The sequence below is a fragment of the Lactuca serriola genome, chromosome 5 (assembly GCF_051521515.1).
Source record: "Lactuca serriola cultivar US96UC23 chromosome 5, Lser_US96UC23_V15, whole genome shotgun sequence".
In the NCBI taxonomy this organism is placed as follows: Eukaryota; Viridiplantae; Streptophyta; class Magnoliopsida; order Asterales; family Asteraceae; genus Lactuca; species Lactuca serriola.
Genome location: NC_136412.1, coordinates 169,863,361 through 169,888,272, shown reverse-complemented (window position 1 = coordinate 169,888,272; position 24,912 = coordinate 169,863,361). Strand labels below are relative to the sequence as shown.

The following is a 24,912-nucleotide window of genomic DNA, read 5'->3' as shown; positions in this document are numbered from 1 at the left end:
ATAATTGTTTTTCACAAAAAGAATTGTCTCATCTTTTTAAAATTTTATCGTTATTTCTTCTTTTAGAAAGAGAAAGTGATATTTTCGTTTACCTTTTTTTTTCTTTATATCTCTTCAAACATTATTGTTTGGGTCATTGATCATGATTTGCTAGAGAAACAAAAAATAATAAATTCCTTAATACATTTCTGTAGAAAATCATTTTAACTTATATATATAGAAAAGGAATATATATATATATATATATATATATATATATATATATATATATATATATATATATATATATATAATAAAGTTTAATTCAAAATCCTCCACATGCAAGTTCGTACTATTTTAAAGCATCTCATATCAATTAGAAGCATCCATTTTTCTCACAAAAAGATTGCTTTTGTTTTAATGTTGAGTGGGATTCTTACTCTCACACACTCTCTTCAACATTCAACTTGCCTTATCAAATCACATTTCGGAAATGGAATTAGAATTAGAATTAGAATTGGCATTTCTTCCCTAATTTTAGTTCCTATTCCATTCCAATTCCAATTATTTGCACCTAATGCTTTGTGGGTCCTCAACACTTACACAAACATCATCAATCACAAACATCAATAAACTCTCAAATCATGATTCGTGTGATTATTATTAATAATTTCATCTGTTTCTTGATTCTCCCTCTTCTCCAACATCCATGGCTACACCAAGTAAGCTTTTTCTTGCTTTAAAACATTTCACACACAACACCCTTTTTGTCTGTGTTTGTGTTTCATATGTTCTTTTTGTTAACAAAGTGTTTTAATTATGTTTATTTGCTCTTATTATTTTGTGGGGTTTTCATGTTTGGTCTTATTGCGGTAGTTGGAATTCAATACCTGAGAGTTCCATTAAATAATATATCCTTAAATCTTAACAATTCTTAAGTTCCATTTAATAATCTGTACTTAATTCTTAACAATTCCAGATGTTTTTTTTTTTTAAGAAAAGGTGTACTTCCAATGTTTGTTTTGTCCTAGGAAAAAGAAAATTCTTGTCAGCCCAACATAGGCAAAATTTGATGCACCAAGGCTTCTTTTATGATTTAATATTTAAATTTTTAATCAACTACAAAAATTGGTGAGAAAATCAAGATTTTGCAGAGATGTCAAAGAGGGTTCTTGAGTTTATGGAGAAGGTAAACCCTGCTTGATCAAGTCAATCAATTGGTGTTTTAACCAAGTGATAATCTTACTTATCGGATATAATAAAAAAAAAATCATTTAGTTCAAATTGAAGTTACAGAAGTAACTTAGTTGACATTAAAAATGTCAATTTTTAACTTTTTTTTTTTTAACTCAAAAGTCAAATGTCTCAACTGCTTGAGAACTTGCTTAGAGATGTAGAAACGGGTCTTAAATGCTATAAATTTTGAACCTTACTATCTGTGAAATGTAGATATAACTAATTAAGAAATGTCATTCACATACAAAGAATTTTTCTTTCCTATAACTGGTGGATTTTTTAAAACTTTGAAAAGGGTTAAATGTCAAAAAGCAGCAACATACTTTCATATATTCTTTTCATTATTGCATCTTACTCTCATTTTGTCGAATTAAAACATTGTACTCTAAATCATCTAAACAGTTATGGCAATCTCATCCAAATACAAGGAAATTTTATTGCTATAATTGGGTAAGGATTTTCAAAGTACAATATTCTCATAAGAAGAAAATTGGAAGCATCGAAGTAGAATTTTATAATTCCGTAGACTTTTCAATGTACAATGCCTTTAATAAGTAAAAAAAGAAACAAAAATGTAATAGAAAAAAACGAAAGCATGATGTTATAATAAACAAATAAAAAGTATATTGATACTTCTTGCATTTTGTCGAAAGGAACACAATAAGCGAACAATGCTATAATTGGGTAAAACTTTTCCAAATAGAATGCCTTAATAAGAAAAAATTAAAAGTAAAATATTGTAATAGAAAGAAATGGAAATAGGATGCTATAGTAAACAAATAAATGAAAGTACGTTGTTGTTTCTTACATTTAGTAAAATATTGACGTGTTATCTTGAATGTGTTAATTTACAGATTCATCAAGGAAATGCAAAGGGCTCTTAGAAGACCATCACTTGGACATTAAATCAACTCACTTATATGTACCATGTTACTATTGGCATCTTCATATGAAGTTGTTGGTTCAATGCATTATGTTGCTTTTGTTGTTGAGCCATTGTTCTTCTGACTACAAGCCCAATGTTGAAGGTGCATTATTAACATGTTTAAATTCCTTATATTTTTTTTTATTTGAATATTATAGCATTCTACTTTCGTTTCTTTGTATTACATTGTAATTTGAAAAATCTACCTAATTATAATAGTGTCATTCAAATACAAAGCAATTTTTCTACTTTAATTGGGCACGTTTTTTAAAGTTGGATGTCCTAATAAACAAAAATAAAATAAAACTGAAAATGCAATGCTTTAATTGGGTGAACTTTAATGCACAAATACATGAAAGTATATTTATGATATCTAGATGATATGATGTTTTTTTTTCTTAGTGGAAATTTTAATGGAGCTTCTAGAGGATCTAAAGGATACCAATGGGAACATTCAAGATTGGAGTTACTCTGTAGTTAGCCCGTGCTATAGTTGGTCACATGTCATATGTGATCAGAAAGATGGAAACGTCATATCATTGTACGTTTGTTTGTGTTTTTCCTCAATGGTTACTTCTTTATGAAATTGGATAAGCTTTCTAGGGCTTTTTTTTTATGAGAATGTGGAGGGTATTTATGTCTTTTTTTAAAGAGGAGAGAGAGTCCTGTCCCATTTTGCCTTTTTTAGGTGGGACAAAAAATTGTAATGTTTGCCCTATTGTACAAAAAAATGGTGACATAGTTTACTTATAAATATAACTGTCTTTTTTTACGCATTAATATGCAGGAGCTTGGGTTCAATTGGATTTTCTGGGAAACTTTCAAGTTCGATAACCAAATTGAAGTTTTTGACTTACTTGTAAGTGTCATACTCGATTAAAACTCTTATTGACTACCAATTTGTATTAAGTTTTTGGTGAAAAAATGACTTTTAAATGCTACTGCACTCAGCTAAAGGAATTCAAAATTTGACTTTCTATGTGTCAAATATTCAGCTCTTCGACTTTAAAACTGTGAAAAAAAAGCTTTTAGCAAGTTGAAAAGCTTGAAAATTACATTTAGAATAGATGAAAAGTAGTTAAGTTAGATATATTTGGAGATAAAACTAGAAAAACGTAGCCGATTCTTCAATTTAGCTCACATAGTTTGACCCTCTAAAGTCAAAATGTTGACTTTTTTTATAGACTAAATTATAACCAACTTGAGGTGATTTACAGAGTACAGACTTTAAGTGTGTTATGCGTACTACGTTTGGTGAAAAAAATGAACTTTTAAATAATACTACGCCTTTCTAAAGGCTGCTATTAAACTTTAAAATTGACAAAAAGATTGATGCTTTTTAACACATTAAAAATGTTGATAACTACATCTAAATAAATAAAAAGTTGTTAAGTTAGAGACATTTTCGGAATGTAAACTAGAAAAAACGTTGCTAACTTTTAATTTTAAAGTCATGGTTTGATACCCTAAAGTCAATTTTTTTTTTTTTTTTTGTAGGATAGAGTTATTTATTAATAATTTATGGTGATTTACCAAATTTTCATTGTGTTAAGCCTATTACATTAGAAATTTGGCAAAACGAATTTTGAAATAATACTACACTTGTCTAAAAACAATGAACCATTACACTTTTGATGTGTCAAATAAGCCACTCGTTGTTAACTTCGGAATTGAAAAAGAGAAATGCTACTGACACATTGAAAAGCTTGACAATTACATTCAAATATATATAAGATTTATTAACTAGAAACATTTGAATATAAAACCACGAAAACATATGCCGACTTTTAGGTATAAAGTCACAAGGTTTGACTATCTAAAGCCAAAATATTGACTTTTTTCTTTGATAGATTAAATTAGTACCCACCTTATGGTTATTTATATAAACAAATCTATAAGACTCCCCTAAATTTTTTATCTTTTCAGAAAGAGGCTCCTTTGATGTGTGATTGCAATTTGTATAATTGCCAAATGCCAATGCTTCTTTAATATATGTAAAAATCAACTCCAATGACCTTATAGTACATTTTTTTTTTGTTATTTAGAAAATAATATTCATAACAAAATAACTCCGATTTTCTTCCTGTTTTTATGCAGGGATTTACATGATAACAAGCTATCAGGTGAGTTGCCTGATCTAAGTAGCTTGGTGAACTTACAAAATCTAAATCTTACACGAAATAAGTTTAGTGGATCTATTCCAGCCTCTTGGGGTCAACTTTCAAACCTAAAATATTTGTAAGATTTTCTTCCTCCCTTTTGACTTCCAAGCTATAGAATTAAATGCAAGAAATAGTTGAATAAGTCCAACATTTAATGTATAAAAAATTGTGCATATGTAATGCCACTACAACGAAATCTTGTTGACTTTTATATATGAATGTTGTTAGTCAACGCTTCTTTAGAGTTTGATAAAATGCACGTCCGATTTATTATTCTTATTGCTTTTGAAGAACTCTATTTTCATTTTCCAGAGATCTTTCGGGCAACAATCTAAGTGGAAAAATCCCTGAAAAGTTATTCTCGACTCATGTATTCAAGTAAGGAATATATTTTTTATTTAATTTATGATTTTTTTTATACTAAAAGTTTTCTATCGCCTCTACTAAATACAAAATTGAGCCCCTTACCAATCTGTCACTTGAAGGGTATTTTAGACATTTAACCTTTATTTTATTAATTATCATGTTATTCAGCTTTACAGGAACATCTCTCGATTGTGGTGCCACGTTTCCGCAACCTTGCATTTCAGGCTCCTCTGTTTCAGGTTTGTTTTATTCATTATTACTTATTTTCCCTTCAAAGTTTTATATCTATGACTCAAAATCGTTTTTTTTTTTTTTTTTTTTACTTTTTCATAGGTTCTACTAAAAATTCAAAACTAAAGTTGGTTGCTTTTGGCGTTGGTTGTGCTGCTCTCGTGCTTTTATTGTTAGGAGCCATCTTTTTATACCGATTCAAGCTTATGTCCAAACTTGAACGTGACTTATTCATTGATGTAGAAGGTTGCTTAATGCTTCCACTCATATCATATTACTCATATTTCAGTGTAGTTACATTATTTTACCAATAATAGCAATATGTAACAAATAAAATACATTGCTCATATTGCAGGTGAAGATGACAGTTTAGTTTCATATGGGCAACTTAAAAGATTTTCATGGCGGGAAGTACAGCTGGCAACCAACAACTTCAATGAAAGCAATATCATAGGTCGAGGAGGTTTTGGGAAAGTTTATAGGGGTGTTATTGCAGATAACACAAAAGTTGCGATTAAAAGACTCGCAGATTATCAGAGTCCAGGTGGCGAGGCGGCTTTCTTGAGGGAAATTCAGTTGATAAGTGTTGCAGTTCATCGCAATCTTCTTAAGTTGATTGGGTTTTCTACAACATCGTATGAAAGAGTACTTATTTATCCATTTATGCAAAATCTAAGCGTTGCATATCACCTACGAGGTATGTGGATTCTTTAGTTTTATACGTTTTTGTACTGTGTTTGGCATGTATTGGACATGTAGTGATATTTATGTCAATAGGAAAAGAGATAGCAACGTACTTTCATTTATTTGTGTATTATAGAACCCTAATTTTATTTCATTAAAAAATTATTTTCTTAGTTAGGAATTGTACTTTGAAAAAAATGTGTGTTATAGCATTGTACTTTCACTTTATTTCTTGTTGTGACATTATACTTTGAAAAATCTACCCAGTTATATCGGAAAAATTGTTTAGGGTAGAATTTTCAAAATGCAATGTTGTAACCCGAAGAAATGAAAGTAGGATACTAAATTGTTATTTCTTGCATTTAACATGGGAATTTTTTTTTTATTATCGACAATAGATTTGAAACCGGGAGAGAAACCCTTGGATTGGGCAACACGAAAACGTATTGCATTTGGTACGGCTCGTGGCCTAGAGTATTTGCACGAGCATTGTACTCCAAAGATCATTCATCGTGATATGAAAGCTGCAAATATTCTTTTAGATGATGAATTTGAACCTGTTCTTGGGGATTTTGGGTTAGCAAAGCTTGTAGATAATGATCTCACTCATATTACAACTCAAGTACGTGGGACAATGGGACACATTGCTCCCGAGTATTTGTCCACAGGAAAATCCTCAGAGAAAACCGATGTTTTTGGATACGGTATAACATTGTTGGAACTTATAACGGGACAACGTGCAGTGGATCTTTCTCGCCTTGAAGATGAGGAAGATGTTCTCCTTCTTGATCATGTAAGTACCATTTTCTATCTAGATGTGTTTGTGAGATCGAAGAACTTGTTAATTCACCTTCTTGCTACTTTCGAGTATGGGTTGAATTACAAAAACACCCTTCGTAAAGATTACTTGTTGATTCATCATCTTGCAACTTCAGATCAAGAAACTGCTCAGGGAAACGAGGATCAGTGACATTGTGGATCCGAGTCTCACGGTTTATGATGCAAAAGAAGTTGAAACAATGCTTCAGGTGGCCTTGTTATGCACCCAAGGTTCACCAGAGAATCGTCCAAAAATGGGAGATGTCATTCATATGCTTCGAGGACAGGATTTGGTGGAGCGATGGGCAGAATGGGAACAAATAGAAGAAGTTAGGGTTCAAGAATTTTCTCGTATGTCTCACCAGTTTGCATGGGGTGACGACTCGACCCTCGATCAAGAAGCTATACAGTTGTCACGAGCCAGATGAAAGTGACCCAACTCGAAACTCAGAAAGTAAAATGGTATACTTAAAGAAAATATTACGTGAAATGTAATAAAGTTTAATTAGTGTATTTGGTTTTGGGCTTGCTCGTTGTAAACTTACGTGAGATACAAATGTCTATGCTACTTGTAGTTCTGTTGTTGGGTGACATGTACGTTTTCTTGGTTATACCGTTTTGTAACGTAATATGATTTCTATAGAACACACGAATTAATATAGGTACTTGACTACTTGTTAATAGTGATAGATTTTTATATTTTTTTTCTTGTTAAGAATTAAAAGAAAATGTCCTACCATCTCGTTATTAATTTTTTTTTTTGAAATGGCAAATTATCCTACTTCTAAGCTAATCCTAAATACCATCTATGTTTCCTAGTGAGACTTGAACCCATGACCTCTCATTTGAGAGAGTCACTCATTACCACTAGGCCAAAGACCCTTTGTATCTCGTTATTAATTGTATCCGGAATTCCTAATTAACCCTTAATTAATTCTTAATATCAATCACATGAAAAAGAGTTTTGAATTTTTTTAAATAGTTTTTTATAATTTATTATTATTATTATTATTATTATTATTATTATTATTATTATTATAATACACACACACACACACACACATATATATATATATATATATATATATATATATATATATATATACACACACACACACACACTCTAATAAATGAAAATCATTTTGGCACATGTCACACTCTCATTCATTTGGCCACATGTCATTTTGTGGTTATTTTCAATTAAAAATTTTCCACATGACATTTTGTGGTTTTTTCCATTTAATTAAACTCCATATAATATTTAAATATAATAATTGCAATAAATATAATAATAAATGCATATCAATTTTAATAATTAACTTTCCTTCTAATTTCAACATTCTTAAATTAAAACTTCATTAGTTTCCTTTGTTTATTTACCTAAACTAGGTTATAACCCGTGGAAACCACGCGTAAAAGATTTATAAAATTTTATTAAACTAATAAGATATAAGTATAATAATAGTTTTATATTAATTAGTAAATGCAACTTGTTGTCCGTTTGCCTTCTCATTCGTTGTGCGATGATAACTATATTCTCAAATGTTTATTAATTAAGTACTATATAAAATATTTAATAGGTCGTGTCGTATAAAAAAAAGTAAATGCACCCCATGAGAGATTTTCAAGATTAACCCTTCGAGTGGGGAAAACGGGAATTTTAGATTCAAATTTCACAAGATTGTTTATCAGTATTAAATATAAAAACTAATGCATACCTAAAATCTCATGATGGGGATATAACTTAAATATAAAAACTAATGCATACCTAAAATCTCATGATGGGGATATAACTGAGACATATATACGAATTTCATAAATCAATAGGGTAAATAAAATCTTGTCAAACAAACATAATTAAAAACCTTCGGAACTCAACATAATCACTTAAAACACAATTTTCTGCTGGAAGTGTTAAATTTACCTTAATATGGAGGAGGTTTACATTAATTCTTCGAAAATTTTAAGAAAAAAAAAGGAGAAAAAAGAAATATGATAATTGAAAACCAAATATCAGAAACAAATTATCGCAAATAAATAACTATAACTTACCAAAACAAATTATCTAAAGGTGACCAAGGTTTCTGGATCTACTACTACACACACACCTTGTAAACAACTTGGATGCATGCCCGTCATCTCCCGGAAGATATTCAGTTATTCACCTTCACCTAGAATAGGTCCATATAAAAAGTGTAAAATTCAAGAAACAACATCCTTATTATAACATTTTAGTGAAAATTACATATATAAAGAATAATAATTAAGTTACAAAAATTAACTATAAACAACATCCATTTTGAATAGTTTTTGTATCTTCCTTGTATAGAAGCAATTATAACCTTCAAAGGAAATATTTCCTTGTATAGAAGCAGTTATAACCTTCAAAGGAAATATGTTTCATCTAATCGTTAACTTTAGGTTAACAATTAACTAACCACAAAAACCAATTTGAAACCCAATCAACTTCAGATTTGAAATACATATTCATCATAAGCAACCTAAAATTAAAAGGGACATCCTTACCTCGATCCTTGATTGACTATGAAATAAACCCCTATCGAGATTCAAAGCTACAATCACCATCAAAGCTCCAAAGTCTAAAAATCACACCCATGAATGTGTTATAAAATTGCCAACTTAAACAAAAAAAAACTATCAAAAAAATCATGGGCAATGGTTAAATGAAATAAATTAATATCTCACCGGTTAATATAAGGCAACCTTTACTGCAGTTTTAATAATATTTAGAAAGATGAATTAACAGTTTAATCTAAACACCTTTCTTGCACTGTCAAAACCTTCCTAAAGTTAAATTAGTAAATGGAAATTTGCAATGTATTAAAACATAACAGAAGCTTCATGTACCTCATATAAGAAACATAGCACCATTGAATAGAGATATATGAAATTTTCAATAATAACTTCTGCAGATTTTAGTGAAAATGACCATCTTAGCCTTTTTGGTGGAATTCATGCCATGACAATTTGCTATTATTTTTATTCATTAATTACATCATCCTTTCAAAAAAAAATCTTATTAGGACATTGTACTTTAAAAAAATTACCCATATATTGATTATAATGTTGTGATAATGGTATTATTTTCAAATACAATGTTGATTGTGATGGCTATTATAGTTTTTGCTCCTTTTTTTTTAAGTTATTTCGTTTATTCTAGGGCATTTTCTTTTTTGTGTATTACACCTGTGAAGTTCTACTTCCATCCTTCATTTTTCACTGATTTTACTTTTTAGATAAAAAAACTAAAAGCCATAAAAAAGAAATAAAAAAACTAAAAGCCATAAAAAATAAAAACGCCCTGCACCCCATGTTCATCTTTGTTTCTCTATTGCCTCATATATGTTTCTTCCGGATTACGACCTCCATATCTGCCAACTCCAATCTTTATGAATTTTATAATTTAAAAATACACTTAATCTGGAAATGTGTTTATACATATGGTCAATTAGAGAAAAATGTTAAGATATATGAATTAAGTCATTAAAGTTTCTTGATTAACATGTTGTAAATGGAATTAGACCATTCTTTGAAACATTGTAAGGTGGTGGACTGGTGGTTGTGAATATTTAAAACGTCTCATCTAATCAGGTGAATAAACCAAGAAAATCCAAACCTAAATAGTATGAATATAATTTTGAGATTATTGTATAAATAGTCAAAAAAATGAAACTCACCTTGACATTTAGTCGAACACCTGGTGGGCATAGGGACAACCTTATTCAACCCCCATTAAACTTGCATAACGCCATGAATGGGAAGTAAATTTGTATGTGTTCAAGACCTCCAATATACTTCATCTCTTGTATTTCATGATGCAAAAGTTTTGTTTTCAGAATCTGTTCAAATGGAAATTTAAAAAGTAAGTAAAAGTTAGAAAAAAAAATACCAAAACAGAAACACAAACAAACAACAAAAGTTCGATATATAATGTCCTTACTATGTGTTATCGATGTCTTCCAACAATAAGTAAAATCAAAAGTAAGGTTTGAGCATAGTTCCACCATAAAGAAATCTTATGTAAGTGATGGAATCATCAGTTCGTGCTTCAGCTTCAACATCTTAGTTTGGATCTGGAAAATCAAAATACAAAAAAACATGGAAAAAAAACGATGAACATATACCTAAAAATCATACCTGGGAAATTAAAATTCAAGCGTTGGGGAAATTGATGAACATTGATGGATCGTTTGGGATTTATCAAACCTCGTAGACCGGAACCCAAGCAATGGAGATAGATATGTACCATCAATGACCATGGAAAACGGCCAAAAAGAAAAGTAAGCAACGACACACCCAAAAAAGATAACAGAGAGCAAGAGATATGTAATTGGAGCTAGGGTTATGAGAAGAAGCAAGGTAGAGATATGTAAGATAGGGGATTCAAATTTTGAATTTGGAATTCCTATATTCACGCTATAAAGAGCTGCAAAAATCACGCTATAAATTTTAGATTTATGAACTTGCTGGTTTTAAGGGATGTGATAAGGGTGATTGAAGTGCTGATGTAAATTGTGTTTAGGCGGGAAAAACATAATATTGGCTTGGCAGAATTAGGAGTCTTTTATTAGGTAGATTATTTGTTCAAATTTAAAAGAGAAAAAAAATTAATTTTAATAATTCAATATTTTTTTTCATTTTTCTTATAAATTCAAACTTTTTCAAAATTCAAATGTTTAGAATTGTTATATTTAATTTTTTTGTTTAAATGAACCCATGTAATACATGGGTCTTATACCTAGTATATATATATATATATATATATATATATATATATATATATATATATATATATATATATATATATATATATATATATATATATATATATATTAGAAGAATATTCCCTTATTAATAGGAAACTTATATGTTTTTTTGTCAATTTTGCCTCTAAATTTTTAGCTATTTTGACACATTTGGACATTGGAATCAAAATTGTTACATTTTTTAGGAACCTTTTAATATTCAAAGTTTGGCCACAACACTTTAAGGAATTGACAACTTTGGTCTCTTTTCTAAAAACTTGCTAATTCAAACCCCTTTAAATCTTTAGCCATTTTGACACTTTTGGTCCTTACAGTCAAAACTTTTATATTTTTCATAAAAACACAAAAAACGGCACGAGGCGAAGCCTGGGTTTTTCCGCTAGTTGTTGTTGTTGTTGTTATTATTATTATTATTATTATTAGAGTAAATTACGCAAATGGTCCCTATAGTTCGGGGTAATCTACACACTTGGTCTCTAATTTTTTTTAACCCGGATGGTCCGTAAAATGTATTTTAGTTGTGCGTTTGGTAATGTCAGACCTAAAAAAAGACTATATTGCCCATTTTAATTCTTTCTTCATTTAATAATTAATTATTTTAAAAAAAAATGTAGGTCCCCCCCCCCTCCTACCCTCCCTCCCTCCGTCTTATTCATCTTTTTCCTTGACCAGACCACTACCCTTCAAAGATTAGGTAGCAAATTCAATTCGACAACCAAGCATCCTCGTTCACCTCCAGCAACCACCACCAATACAACCTCAAAGTTATGTTAGTTAAACCTCAAAATCATCAGTTTTTCTAACAAGTTAAAACCTTAAAATCAAATCAGTAAAAACATCATATTTGCACTTTAAACCTCAAAGTCAAAACTAAATTCATAATTGTGACATCCCCATTTTCACGACAAAAAAAAAACCGATAATGTTTATGATTTATAAAAATCAGAGTACCTCTTTTAATAAAAATGTTGCGGAATTTGTTCCCAGTAAAGCATGATAAATACGTTATCAAAGCACTTCCGAAGAAAAGTATTTTTATTCATTTTAAAACATTTGGGATGTCATCCTCAATACAGAAACATAAGCATAAACAGAACTTGCATTCATTATCACTAGTGATTTATATCTTCTTAATCTCTCAGTGTAATGTGACTTCATATCAACACCTGTGATATAAATAAACTGAGTGGGTCAAGTTGGGAAACTTGGTGAATACATAGGAATTTCAATCCCATAATGTTATACCATATATATAGTATAAAACTCAAAAAATATACAATTTCACCATACATATAAACAACTCTTATCCTACCCCGTCGATCCTCACAACGAGACTATCCATACTCTCGGACCTAAGATTAGCCGTTTTACCTATTCCATACTCCTGGATCATAAATGAACGACTTTACCGAATCCATACTCTCGGACTAGGGACGAATGACTAATCCATACTAGCTATCGGATTAATGATGAATGATTATGCCTAATCCATACTCTCGGACTAGAGACAATGACTATGTATAATCCATGCTCCCGGATCAATGACATATACTAAGATTTTATTCTCTAAGTATAATTTACTCGTACTCGTAAGAAAACACTACCCAATATTCCTCATAATTAATTTAGGTTTACTCTTTATCCTAAATCAGCATATATAATCAGGTATGTTCTTTAGCAAGTATCTCAGGCAACATCAAATAATTCGCACGTAAACATATATTTAATACTTCAATCGATACTTGTATTAAAATCATGTTCATGAAAGGGACTATGAACTCACTTGAAAAGGTGGTGATTTTGAACTCAGACTCGTCCCAAGTATTGTCTCGTAGTTTTCCCAAGTCACCATAAAATAAAATCACATGACAACTTAACACATTGGATAGCAAAACGAAGGTTTTTTAATATTATTCCTTGAAACGATTATAGAGGTGTTCAAGTTCACCCTAGACTATGCCTCTAATAGGCTACATCATACGATATTATGGCTACTTCATAACTCGATCTTCGAATATGAAGTCCTCATCCTTGATTCCTCGTTTTGTCATCTTCTTCGTCAAGGATCATCTGAAATGCTCTTGCCTTTGGTTTTGGCGGCATATTCGGCTTTGTAGCTTCTTCTTTCCTTGGGTAGTCTTGCTTGAAGTGTCCCTCTTCACCACACTTAAAGCAGACTTCTCTCTTGGTTGTGCATTCACTGGCGTAATGACCAGTCTTCCCGTATTTAAAGCACGTTATCTCTTTAGAGCATTTCCCAACGTGCTTCTTTCTGCACTTGTCACACCATTGTGTTCCTTCTTCTAACTTCTTTGCACCAGTATTCGAGAATTTTCTCTTCTCGTCGGACCTTGAGGATCCTTCAAACTTTCTCTTCTCGCCAACCTCCATCTTGTTGGCGGCTCTTCCCTTGATCATATCTTCAACAGACTTGGCAACCCAGATAGCTGCCTCCAGAGTAGGTTCCTGACGTACTGGCACCACATACTCCCATGGAAGTCCATTTGCGTACTTTTCAATTTTTTTCAGCTCGTCCGGGACAAGGCGCAAAGCAAACTCCATCTTGTTCGTGAAGTTGTTGGTGTATTCATTGATGGTCATGCTTCCTTTCTTCAAGGTTAGGAATTGGTTCTCCAGCTCGAGCAGGTTTTGGGCTGAACAGTACTTACGTTTGAATTGCACTAAAAACTTTGCCCAAGTGAATTTCAGGGGCTCATTGGGGCTTAGAGACTTCCCTAGGGTATTCCACCAGTGCATAGCGCCTCCTCGGAACTGACACACTGCAAAGGTGGTTTGCAGCTTGCCTCTGCAACCGCACGTCATAAAAGCTAACTCCATTTCTGAGATCCAATCCATGACTACGATCGGGTCTTCCTTTCCAGTGAAAGTCGATGGCTTGCAAGTCAGAAAATGTCACACCCCCAAACCAGAATGGCGGAAACATTCGGGGGTGGATGACTTCACGTAGTACCATAACAATTGAATATTGTAAAGAACGTAACACAACCATCATATATATATATATATATATATATATATATATATATATAATAAAAACGTACGTTGTTGCGTTATACATGATTCCAAAAGAATATTACAATATGATGATGTAAAATGTTTAATAATAAACGCCCTTAGCGTTCCTTCTTCAAAAGCTGGTAGTTACCTGTATTACTGATTCCCTGAGAAATACAAGTGGTTTCGAAAAAGTGTCAACAATAAAGTTGGTGAGTTCGTAAGTGTTTTGTATGGAAAAGAATGTCTTTATGGAAGAAAATCAATGAACGTGGTTTTCAGAAAATCCAATATTTTCCATATATAGTTTGAAAAGTTCCCAAAGTTGGAGGGCGTTAGTATTTTTCGTAATTGAATGATAAAGATAAGTTTGTACTCAAAATAATGTAAATACTGAATGCATGTATGAATCTCGTAAATTAAGCTTGTTTTTATACTTTCGTGTGAGTCTTATAACCATACTATTGACACATACTGCCTGTAACAACATTCTTCAGGTGTTGTAGTGTTATGACATTTGTCATCCCAGACCTGCCGGTCTAACTGTAGCTAACAGTTTAGGTGCGGGCTTGTCAATCCCGTATAGATCTATACACAAGTATCACGCTCTCCCTCCAAGAGATTATGGCTTATAATACAGGACTTGAAATGCATACATAAAAGTACGTTGAAGTTTGAATATCTCACATCACTTAGTATAAATAGATTTACGATAAGAAAGTATTTATTTCACTTTATAAGAAAGTATTTCGTTTTTCAAGATGTATATGTAAGAATGCATGAATAACTCGCAAACTATACCCATTATAGTCTTTAAGAAAGTAAGTTCCATTTGGTGAAAATAACTTGATGATATACTAACTTTACACGTAAAGTAAGATGTTGGTATCGAATAATAATGAGATAGATGTTGCATTTATATAAAACGATACGTTTTCTTGTATTGTACTTGTATTCCCCCCCCCCCCCCCTAAAACATGAAAAGACTTGAAAAGTAGGGGTATGAACTCACTTGTTCGGTTTGAAGAGAGTGGGACTAGAGTCGAGCAGAACTTCAACCGCGGAAAGCTGCGTCTTTGAGCTTCTCGGGGATCTCGGTAGCGTAGAACCTTCGTCGGGGGCTCGGGTGCGGAAATCGAGGGTGTCAGGACGGCCTCTGGTGCTTGTAAGTGTGTGAGAGTAAGTGTGAATTTGGGAAATGTGTGCTAAAATCCGGAGCTTATGCCTTCTATTTATAGGGCTGAAAATGCGAGTACGTTGGGCGTACTACCGGAGTACGCTGGGCGTACGCGTTACGCTGGGCGTACTTCGGTTACGTTGGGCGTAACTTTGCGTCATGGCTTACGACTCGAGTCTAGCTAGACGTAGAGCTGCAGCCGATGGGACTCGACCCTGCACCTGAGTACGTTGGGCGTACTCCTGAATTATGTTGGGCGTAATCATGGCTTCCAACTTCTAAATTCCGTAATTTTCGTGTATGGGCTCCGTTTTTCGCGTTCTTTATATCCACGCGTATGTGGGATTATGCTCTACAACTTTCATTTAGACTCCGTCGGCTAGTTTTGACTTTATTTTTAATGCTATGTTTTTAATAGGCCGGGACTGCTAAAGTCCGTTAAAAATTCATAGTTTCTTTATCCGACATCGGTTTTCGTTTGTCTTTTTATCATCTTACTCCTATTGTGGAGACCTTCAACTTTCGTTTAGGTTGCATTAGCTAAATATCGCTCGATCTTCAATTCGAGTTTTTAGCTCTCTACTACTGTTACGAAACTTAGAAAATTCGTAACTTCTTCATACGAGGTCTAATTTGGGCGATCTTTTTATGTACGTTTACAATTTAACGAACTCTAAAACTTTTGTTTAGATACTTAAGGCTAAAATACATTTTATTGGAATTTCACTTTTTACGTTAAATAGTGTTTTACTGGGTGTGTCGTAAATATTTGAGTGGTTATAGTTTCTTCAATATAATCCGGTTTCGAATGTTCTTTATGTTTTTGAAAACCTTGGCACAATATCTAGCATTCGATGAAGAGGAGAGAGGATGGAGGCTGCCCAAAACGTCTACAAGCCCTAGAGAAGTCTTAGCCACATTTTTGGTCATAAGGGATCTCTTTATATAGGAGGCAGTTAGGATTATCTAACAAGGAAACCCTAATTTGGATGCTTAAGCCCTAAGCAACCCATGGAGCCCTTTCCTTAAGGCCTTGGACGATTTCATATGGGCTTCCCCCATAGAATTCGTCCACCTTATAATAAAAGGCAATCCATGGCCCAAATTGCAATTATCTTATAATTACAATTCCAGTCCCTTAAGTTCAATTAATTTCTTTTAGTCACAAAACTAATTACCAATTAATTATTGACTAATATTAATTAAACAATATGATTTCTCCTTTAATATATTATTCTCATAATATATTAATAAATCATATTTAATCCTTTCTCTCCATAATTCATCCTATCAAGTTGCTTTGGTGAAGGCAACCCAAAAGGACCATGCACCATCGGGTCAAGTACATACCAAAATAGTTATGGACTTAGACACTAATCCAACAGTCTCCCACTTGGATAAGTCTAATAACTATTATGCGTATGACTTCAGATCCTGATATGCAATCGTAGCTTTCCAAAGCCGCTGTCAACTCTGATCCTATCAGATACGCGTGTCCTTAGATAAGGGATCATATATTCCTCCATTCTAGATATCATATAAGATATGATTTCAAATCATTCTCTTTGTACTATATCTCGATTCCCGATTTATGACGACTGACTAATTGAACAAATCAAATTAGCCCTAGCCCGACCGAGCATTTACGTTTGTCATCACTAAATCATCGAGGGGCCCAAAGATATCGCTTTTATCCTACTTTGGATAAAAGGAACGGATAAACTTTGATACAATGCTTGCTTGCTCTTACTCACCGAATCACACACAACAATATGTTTTATAACACCAAGTTACTAGTGCGTTTACATATTATCAATGTGCAACCGATTTGCAAGATACAAGTCACACATCTCGGTTTCAAGAATATAAGATGTTACCGTCTCACCAATCACAAGTGATACAATTTCATGGAGTGATCCAAGTGAGCGTGGGTTTAATCCAATGCTCAAATCATATTCATAAGCACTCATGAACGTTGCAGCAAACCTTTGCTATGTCTAATACGCTCTAGACAATCTACAAACCAATTCATGACAGTCTTCATTCATACTTACTTCCAACGTATGACTAACTGTGGTCCGTTTGAATAATTCGATTATTCTTAATAAACTCAATTATTCTGGAAGTCAAAACATGCAAAGTGAAACACAAGAATAATACTAATCCCATATGGCCTCAAATCTTTGAGTATAAATAAAACTCCTTTTATTTATCACCATATCGATTACTCATTATTTGTCGTTTCGGGTAATCAACTTCTTACTTGAATTATTACACTTGTCCCATGCTCTTAGCATGCACACAATGTTTACCTATGGTTCTTACTTTGTGAAATAGATCACATTGAACACATTTCCAATCATTCTCATTTCACAACTCCAAATCCTTTTCATAAGTGTAAGAATATCAAATTCTTGCCACTTATAGAATATGCTAGATTCTAACATTTTATGCAACGATCCATTTGTAATATCACTGCACCAAAGTCACAAAGACTATTGCCAATGAAATTACAAAGTCCTCTATCGGAGATTGTTACAATACAATTCCTTAGATATGATGTCTCTCACTCAAAGAACATTCCTTTGAACATCCTTTTGCATAAAAGTTTCTAATCTAGTCATAGATTTTTTTTTAATATTCAATTCCCAATATGGACACACTTCCATATTTTCCATATGACAACTCATTCTTAATAGAATCTTATCTATTCGTAATGATGTTGATATGGTCCATCCAATATGGAAACATTTCCATAATTTCCATATGACAACTCATTCTTAATATAATCTTTTCTATTCATAATAATGTCGATATGGTCCATCCAATACCATGCTTCCAACTACTCACAAGCGACCAATCCTCGTCAAACTTTGGATTGTCCTTTGATAGTTGTTCAATTATTTTAGTCAAAACCAATTCTTGTCCTTTTTCCTTCTAAATGCGCTAGACATTTGGAAAATTTTAGAATGGTCAAGCATTTGCAATCGATCCTTTACCCGAAGCGTATGGGACATGATGCATAATGTTTTATTAGCTATGTTCTCAAAATTCGAATTATGAAGAGGAATGCCGTAATCATAATCGAAATTTTAAGAACACACTATGTACCTTTGACTAAATTTATTAACATTTCTCAACCTAATCCTTTAGATTTGAAATGAAGCATAATATTCTCTCCCTTAATTATAGCAAAACAACTTTACAACCCTTACGACTTTGCAAGGTATAACTCTTGTTTTCTATAATTAATATTGCCAACTTGCAATACTTTCCATAATAATCATACAATCATAACTTTTATGCTCCCACTATCATGATGATTACTATAAAACATAACACTTATTCTCCCACTAGCTTTGACATGTATTCAGAAACAACTTAACTTTCAGAAAAACAATGCTTATTGAATTTCTTAAGTTCATGTTTCTAATACTTAGTGCTTTGATAATCTTTTATCAAGGCTTCTTGAACTTATACACCTTTGCCTTAGATAGTTCATATGTGTGTAAACAATTGCCAAACCTAACAATTCAAATTATGGAAAGAGATACCGTAACCATAATCGAATTCGAGAATGCAATCTTACAATCACTATCTTCTTAAAATCTTTCTTAATGAAAGCATTTCATCACAATCATTTTCATGAAGGAGGAAATCTTATGACACTTAGATTTAAACGGTGTATTTGTTCCTATCCATGTGAATTTGTCAAAACCAAAGTTTACGACAAATTTAAACTCATATGGATCGAACTTTCTTGATCTCGATTTCTTGCCTTTATGGTAGCACAGTTGCCCACCATGTCTTCCAAGTAGTTAAGCAGCTCAACTTTTCTTATCAATGTACTTTCCATTGATCAAGGTCCTTGCCTTTTATGCATTCAAAAGAGAACTCATACGACTCACATGCATAATTAACTCAATTGGAATGGCATAGAAACAAAATAATGTCAACAAGATATGTTGTAAACCTCAATTCGTGTGCTAGTGATGATCGACAAGGTTTATTTGATTTGTTCTTGAAACCTTTCAAGATCATTAAGACTCCCACTGACTCCTTGACATATAAGATTCTCTTGTCAATAACCGTTTCTTGACAAACAAATATTCAAGAGTTAGTGTAGTTTTTATCAAAACACTTCATAAATTGGTCCAAGTTGGTCTTTGTCTTATCCAAGACATCACAACTTTCCACATTTGATGAATGTTATAAACCTTTAATATTTTTCACTTAATGTCACAATCTTAGCTCTAAGACTTGTTTTGGAACGAAGTATGATTGACATCTTGATTTAACCATTTCTTCAATTCTTGATTCCTCTTTTTAGACATACAATTGTACTAAGACTCACTTAGAGGATCAATTGAGATATGGTTCTTAATCATTAAGACCTATCATAAAGCATAAAAGGTACTCTCCCTTCTTCTTAGAATAAAGAAACTTTTATCTTTCTGCCTACTTGATTCTTCTTATTCGTTCTGCTATTGATTTAAACTTTTTCAATCAATTCAGAATTACACTTAATCTTGTAAGTATAATCATATTTACTAAACCTTTAGTGAATCATGACGAATATCATTGTTACTCTTATGGTGGACTTGATCAACACACAACTTTGTGTGCTCGATCTCCTAGTCCTTCACTTGACACTTTGTCAATGAATTAGTCTAATTTCCAAAATATGAAATTTCTCATTCATCGTGCAACCAAGTTGCGTGATTCCAAATTTCTGTCCAATTGAAACTTGGGCGATGAGAAACTCTCCCTATTTGGTAAATTCTCGACTTTCCATAAATAACATAATAAGACCCAAATCCATTATTGCTAATGTTCAAACATCAATTTTTCATATATGCCATTGCAAGGATAAATAAATAAAATTTAAAATCAAAATTTATTTTATTGCGGAAAAATTTGTCCTTATAATGCAATTCATTGAAAAACTATGCTAATACATCTTTCTTAGCAATCTAATTCTTACTCTAAGTAGTAGCCCAAGAATCTAATCTTCGAGAAATGCGATCGAAATCCATTCCTTCACGGTTAGATTCTGCTCACTTCTTCCCTTAAGCTTCCTTTCTTTTCTTCGATCCTACAAAACATCAATTGTAATCTTATCACATTATGTATTAAGAATCTAGAATAGAAGCTTAAAAGAGTTAGTTAATGGATTTTACCTATATTAGAGCCATACGTTTCGACTCTCCCATCTCTTAGATCTCTTAGGTAAGTCGGGCAGCTTCGTCTCCAATGCCCTTTCTCTTGGCAATAAAAGCAAATTGACTATTTTGAAACATGACATGGAACTAATTTAGACATTGCCTTTCTCTTATGATCAAACCTTTCGATCATAGCATGTCTTTCATTGCCATTGTCTATATCCATAGAGGTCTTGAAGGCAGATTCACCAATCAACTTTGCTTTTCTATTGCGTCAAACCATTGCTGATTCAGCAGCAATAAGCATATAGGTGAGATCTATAAGGGTCACGTCGCGGTTCATCATATAGTACTCTCTTACGAACTCACTATATGAGTTAGGAAGTGACTGAAGAACCCAATCAACAGCCATTTCCTCACAGACAACGGATCCCAACATTGTTAACCTATCAATGTGATACTTCATCCCTAGGACGTGTGCACACACCGATTTTCCTTCTTTATGTTTACTTGCCAAAAGGGCTTGAGTGATCTTGAACTTTTCAAGCCTTTGAACTTGTGGGTTAGGGAGAATAATTGGAGGAGGAGGAGGAAGTGAAGTATGATCTCTTGTTCCTCGATCGAATCATGGAATATCATCTTCATGTGGAATGCTTGTTCCATGGGATTTGAGAAGACCATAGTTGTCGAACTTTGACATCTACAAAATGGGAGAAAATGAATTCAAGTTAGTTGATTGATTGAGTCCTTAGTAAATCACCCAAATGAGATACTAAGGCTAGGAACCAACACAATATTCTACAACTCGGGAGAGGGATGTCGTAACCCAAATTGCAGAACATTTGAAGGTAAGTGAATGACGATTCACTAATTTCCATCATGAAAAACGAAAAAGAAATTTAAGTTTTAAATCTATGAAAACTCCTAGATCCTATGAGATTCATTGAACATTTCAATGACATGTTTAAATCTCGATATGCCCCTCTTGTTTGTGACTGGGATGCCGAGGATCACAAAGCGGGTGTGAATAACCATGCAAACTTACATGGTGCCCTCACATGTTACAGTCACCTATTCGATGTGCCGGTAAACCACACACGCTCCACCGAACTATGACAAACATTGAGTCACCCTTTGCTACCTTTGCTTAGAACCATTTAGTGTGCCGGTAAACCACACACGCTCCACTAACGTCTTCGCAAGGGCGCAAAGTGTAATTTCATGGAATTGCATCAATTCACTTTTGCCTAAGTAACTAAGATTGGGAATTTGTAAAACATTTAGTTACTTTTGTATATCATTATACTTATAATGGAAGGTTTCGTCCTATCTTACCCGTTTGGCTAACGACCCTCCACTAGTCAAGAGTGCGGTGGATAAGAGTGGATACCCATTCAATTGCCATTTTATAGGCAGTTTCCTTAAACACCCCTTATAGACCAGCTTCGTGAATGAGGCCTACTAACGGTAAGACTGACTTTTACTCATACATATATATAATGTTAGACTTTTAATGTTATATATATAGTATATGTGTATTTTACACTTTTAAAATATTAGGTGGTCAAATTTAACAATTATACTCTTAATTCAATTAAATTTTAAGCCAAAAACATTATGGATTTATTAAACCTCTTTTAATTATACACCTTAATTAATTAATAAAACCACAAGGGTGTGATTTGAACTTTTTCAAAACAATACTAGGGTTTTAGAATTTAACATTCCTAAATTAAACTTTTAATCAACTTTTAAATTCCAAAACTTGAGGGCAAATTTTGAAACATTTCAAAACATTAGGGTTTAGAATTTAAATATACATCAAAATTAAACTATTAATCAAAATTTAAATTCCAAAACTTGAGGGCAAGTTTTGAAACCTTTTTTCAAAACATTAGGGTTTCAACTATTTAAATTTCAAAACAACAAAACTTTTTGGGTTCAAATTTAAACTATAAAACCTAAAAGGGAAAATATGAAACTTTTCATAACAATAAGGATCAAATAACAAATAATCTAAATTAACAATTAATCACATAATTATCCATATTTGATTTATTTAATGATTTCTTGCAAAACAATTTAACAATTTAGTCAAAATAATTAATCAATTATCACATAAGGAAACAATTATCTTGTTAATTGATAAATATCTTCAATTAGATCAAGAATATAGTCAAATATATCATAAAATCGGATTTATATTGATCTAATATGATAAGGTAACTATCCCAAAGCAAAAACAACAAGAAATCCCGAGATATACTCTATCTGACGAGTTGACTCGTCGAGTCAAGCTTGGACTCGTCGAGTCTGCATGGAATCGGCAAGTTCAGCTATGGACCCGGCGAGTCCAGCCTCCAGAAACCAAAAAAATCGAATTTTTCAACCATATCAAGCATCAATACAATAGAAACCAGTCTAGGCTCTGATACCACTGATGGGTTTTGGTCATAAGACATCCTATGTGCTCATACAAACCCTAATGCTTGGATCTAGGTTTCTCTATTGTACATGCAAGTTATCCAAGACTATAAACCCTAATTCTATCATTCAAGTAATCATATTAACATGAGAATAGGTTTAAGATGTTACCTTGATTGTTATGTAGCAATAACAATTCCAAATCTCCTTGTATTGACTTTAGAAAGCTCAAAGTCACAAATGTCACTCCTCTAATGGTTCACAAACACCATAAGCAAGAGGAAGAAGAGGAGAGAGGATGGAGGCTGCCCAAAACGTCTACAAACCCTAGAGAAGTCTTAGCCACGTTTTTGGTCATAAGGGATCTCTTTATATAGGAGGCAGTTAGGGTTATCTAACAAGGAAACCCTAATTTGGATGCTTAAGCCCTAAGCAACCCATGGAGCCCTATCCTTAAGGCCTTGGACGATTTCATATAGGCTTCCCCCATAGAATTCGTCCACCTTATAATAAAAGGCAATCCATGGCCCAAATTGCAATTATCTTATAATTACAATTCCAGTCCCTTAAGTTCAATTAATTTCTTTTAGTCACAAAACTAATTACCAATTAATTATTGACTAATATTAATTAAACAATATGATTTCTCCTTTAATATATTATTCTCATAATATATTAATAAATCATATTTAATCGTTACTCTCCATAATTCATCCTATCAAGTTGCTTTGGTGAAGGCAACCCAAAAGGACCATGCACCATCGGGTCAAGTACATACCAAAATAGTTATGGACTTAGACACTAATCCAACAATATATAGTTTAAAACTCACAAAATATACAATTCCACCATATATATAAACAACTCTTATCCCACCCCGTCGATCCTCACAACGAGACTATCCATACTCTCGGACCTAAGATTAGCCGTTTTACCTAATCCATACTCCCAGATCATAAATGAACGACTTTACCGAATCCATACTCTCGGACTAGGGACGAATGACTAATCCATACTATCGGATTAATGATGAATGATTATGCCAAATCCATACTCTCGGACCAGGGACAATTACTATGTATAATCCATGCTCCCGGATTAATGACATATACTAAGGTTTTATTCTCTGAGTATAATTCACTCGTACTCGTAAGAAAACACTACCCAATATTCCTCATAATTAATTTAGGTTTACTCTTTATCCTAAATCAGCATATATATAATCATGTATGTTCTTTAACAAGTATGTCAGGAAACATCAAATAATTCGCACATAAACATATATTTAATACTTCAATCGATACTTGTATTAAAATCATGTTCATGAAAGGGACTATGCACTCACTTGAAAAGGTGGTGATTTCGAACTCAGACAGCGCTTCGCTTCTTAAAAATAATTTCCTTCGACAAAACCTAGTATTATTACCACTAGAGTTTAGTCTATTATTTGTCGAGACTAATTAATAGTCTAGCTATTATTAATATTATATAAGCGTTAAACAATACTTATATAACTCATAATAATAGCCCAAGTACATATTATAAGTTCTTAATAACGTTATTATAATTAAATAAAAACTATATTAAAATAACGTATGCGTAGCTCACTTACAACGGGTTTTATAGAAACCCGGGCTTTGCTTGGAGCAGCATTCCTGAGCCGAAAAGCTCTTCTTCTCGGAGCCGTCGAGCACTCCGGGGCTTCCGCCTCGTGCTAGGGAGGTTCCCTAGCCTTTTCGGGGGGTTTCGGGGTAGAGAGAGGTTCTAGAGAGAGAGTAAAGAGAAGAAAGAATGAGAAATGTGTGAAGAAAATGAGGGTGGGAGAGGTTCTATTTATAGGGTGAAAATGGCTGAACTTGGTGCCACATGTCACCATCTAGTGGCAAGACTTGGGGAGAAAGCAATGGCCAAGATTGTGTCACATCACCCATTTTCGCACAGCACA

General features: G+C 32.8%; 1 protein-coding gene across 2 annotated transcripts; it reads left to right on the top strand.

Moving 5' to 3' along the window:
* The first annotated feature begins 372 nt into the window (after positions 1-372).
* On the top strand, positions 373-7,063 carry LOC145053247 (Leucine-rich repeat protein kinase family protein). 2 transcript variants are annotated; one of them, XM_079001251.1, is made up of 11 exons: positions 373-701; positions 2,070-2,243; positions 2,543-2,681; positions 2,928-2,999; positions 4,238-4,378; positions 4,615-4,680; positions 4,837-4,907; positions 5,002-5,145; positions 5,255-5,596; positions 5,982-6,376; positions 6,519-7,063. In XM_079001251.1, the coding sequence occupies exons 1-11, from the start codon at positions 689-691 to the stop codon at positions 6,828-6,830; spliced, it is 1,869 nt and encodes a 622-aa protein (XP_078857377.1). In that variant the 5' UTR covers positions 373-688; the 3' UTR covers positions 6,831-7,063. The 2 variants fall into 2 exon arrangements, with proteins under 2 accessions (XP_078857377.1, XP_078857378.1); XM_079001252.1 differs by lacking the exon at positions 373-701 and adding an exon at positions 1,027-1,168.
* The last annotated feature ends 17,849 nt before the right edge of the window (positions 7,064-24,912 follow it).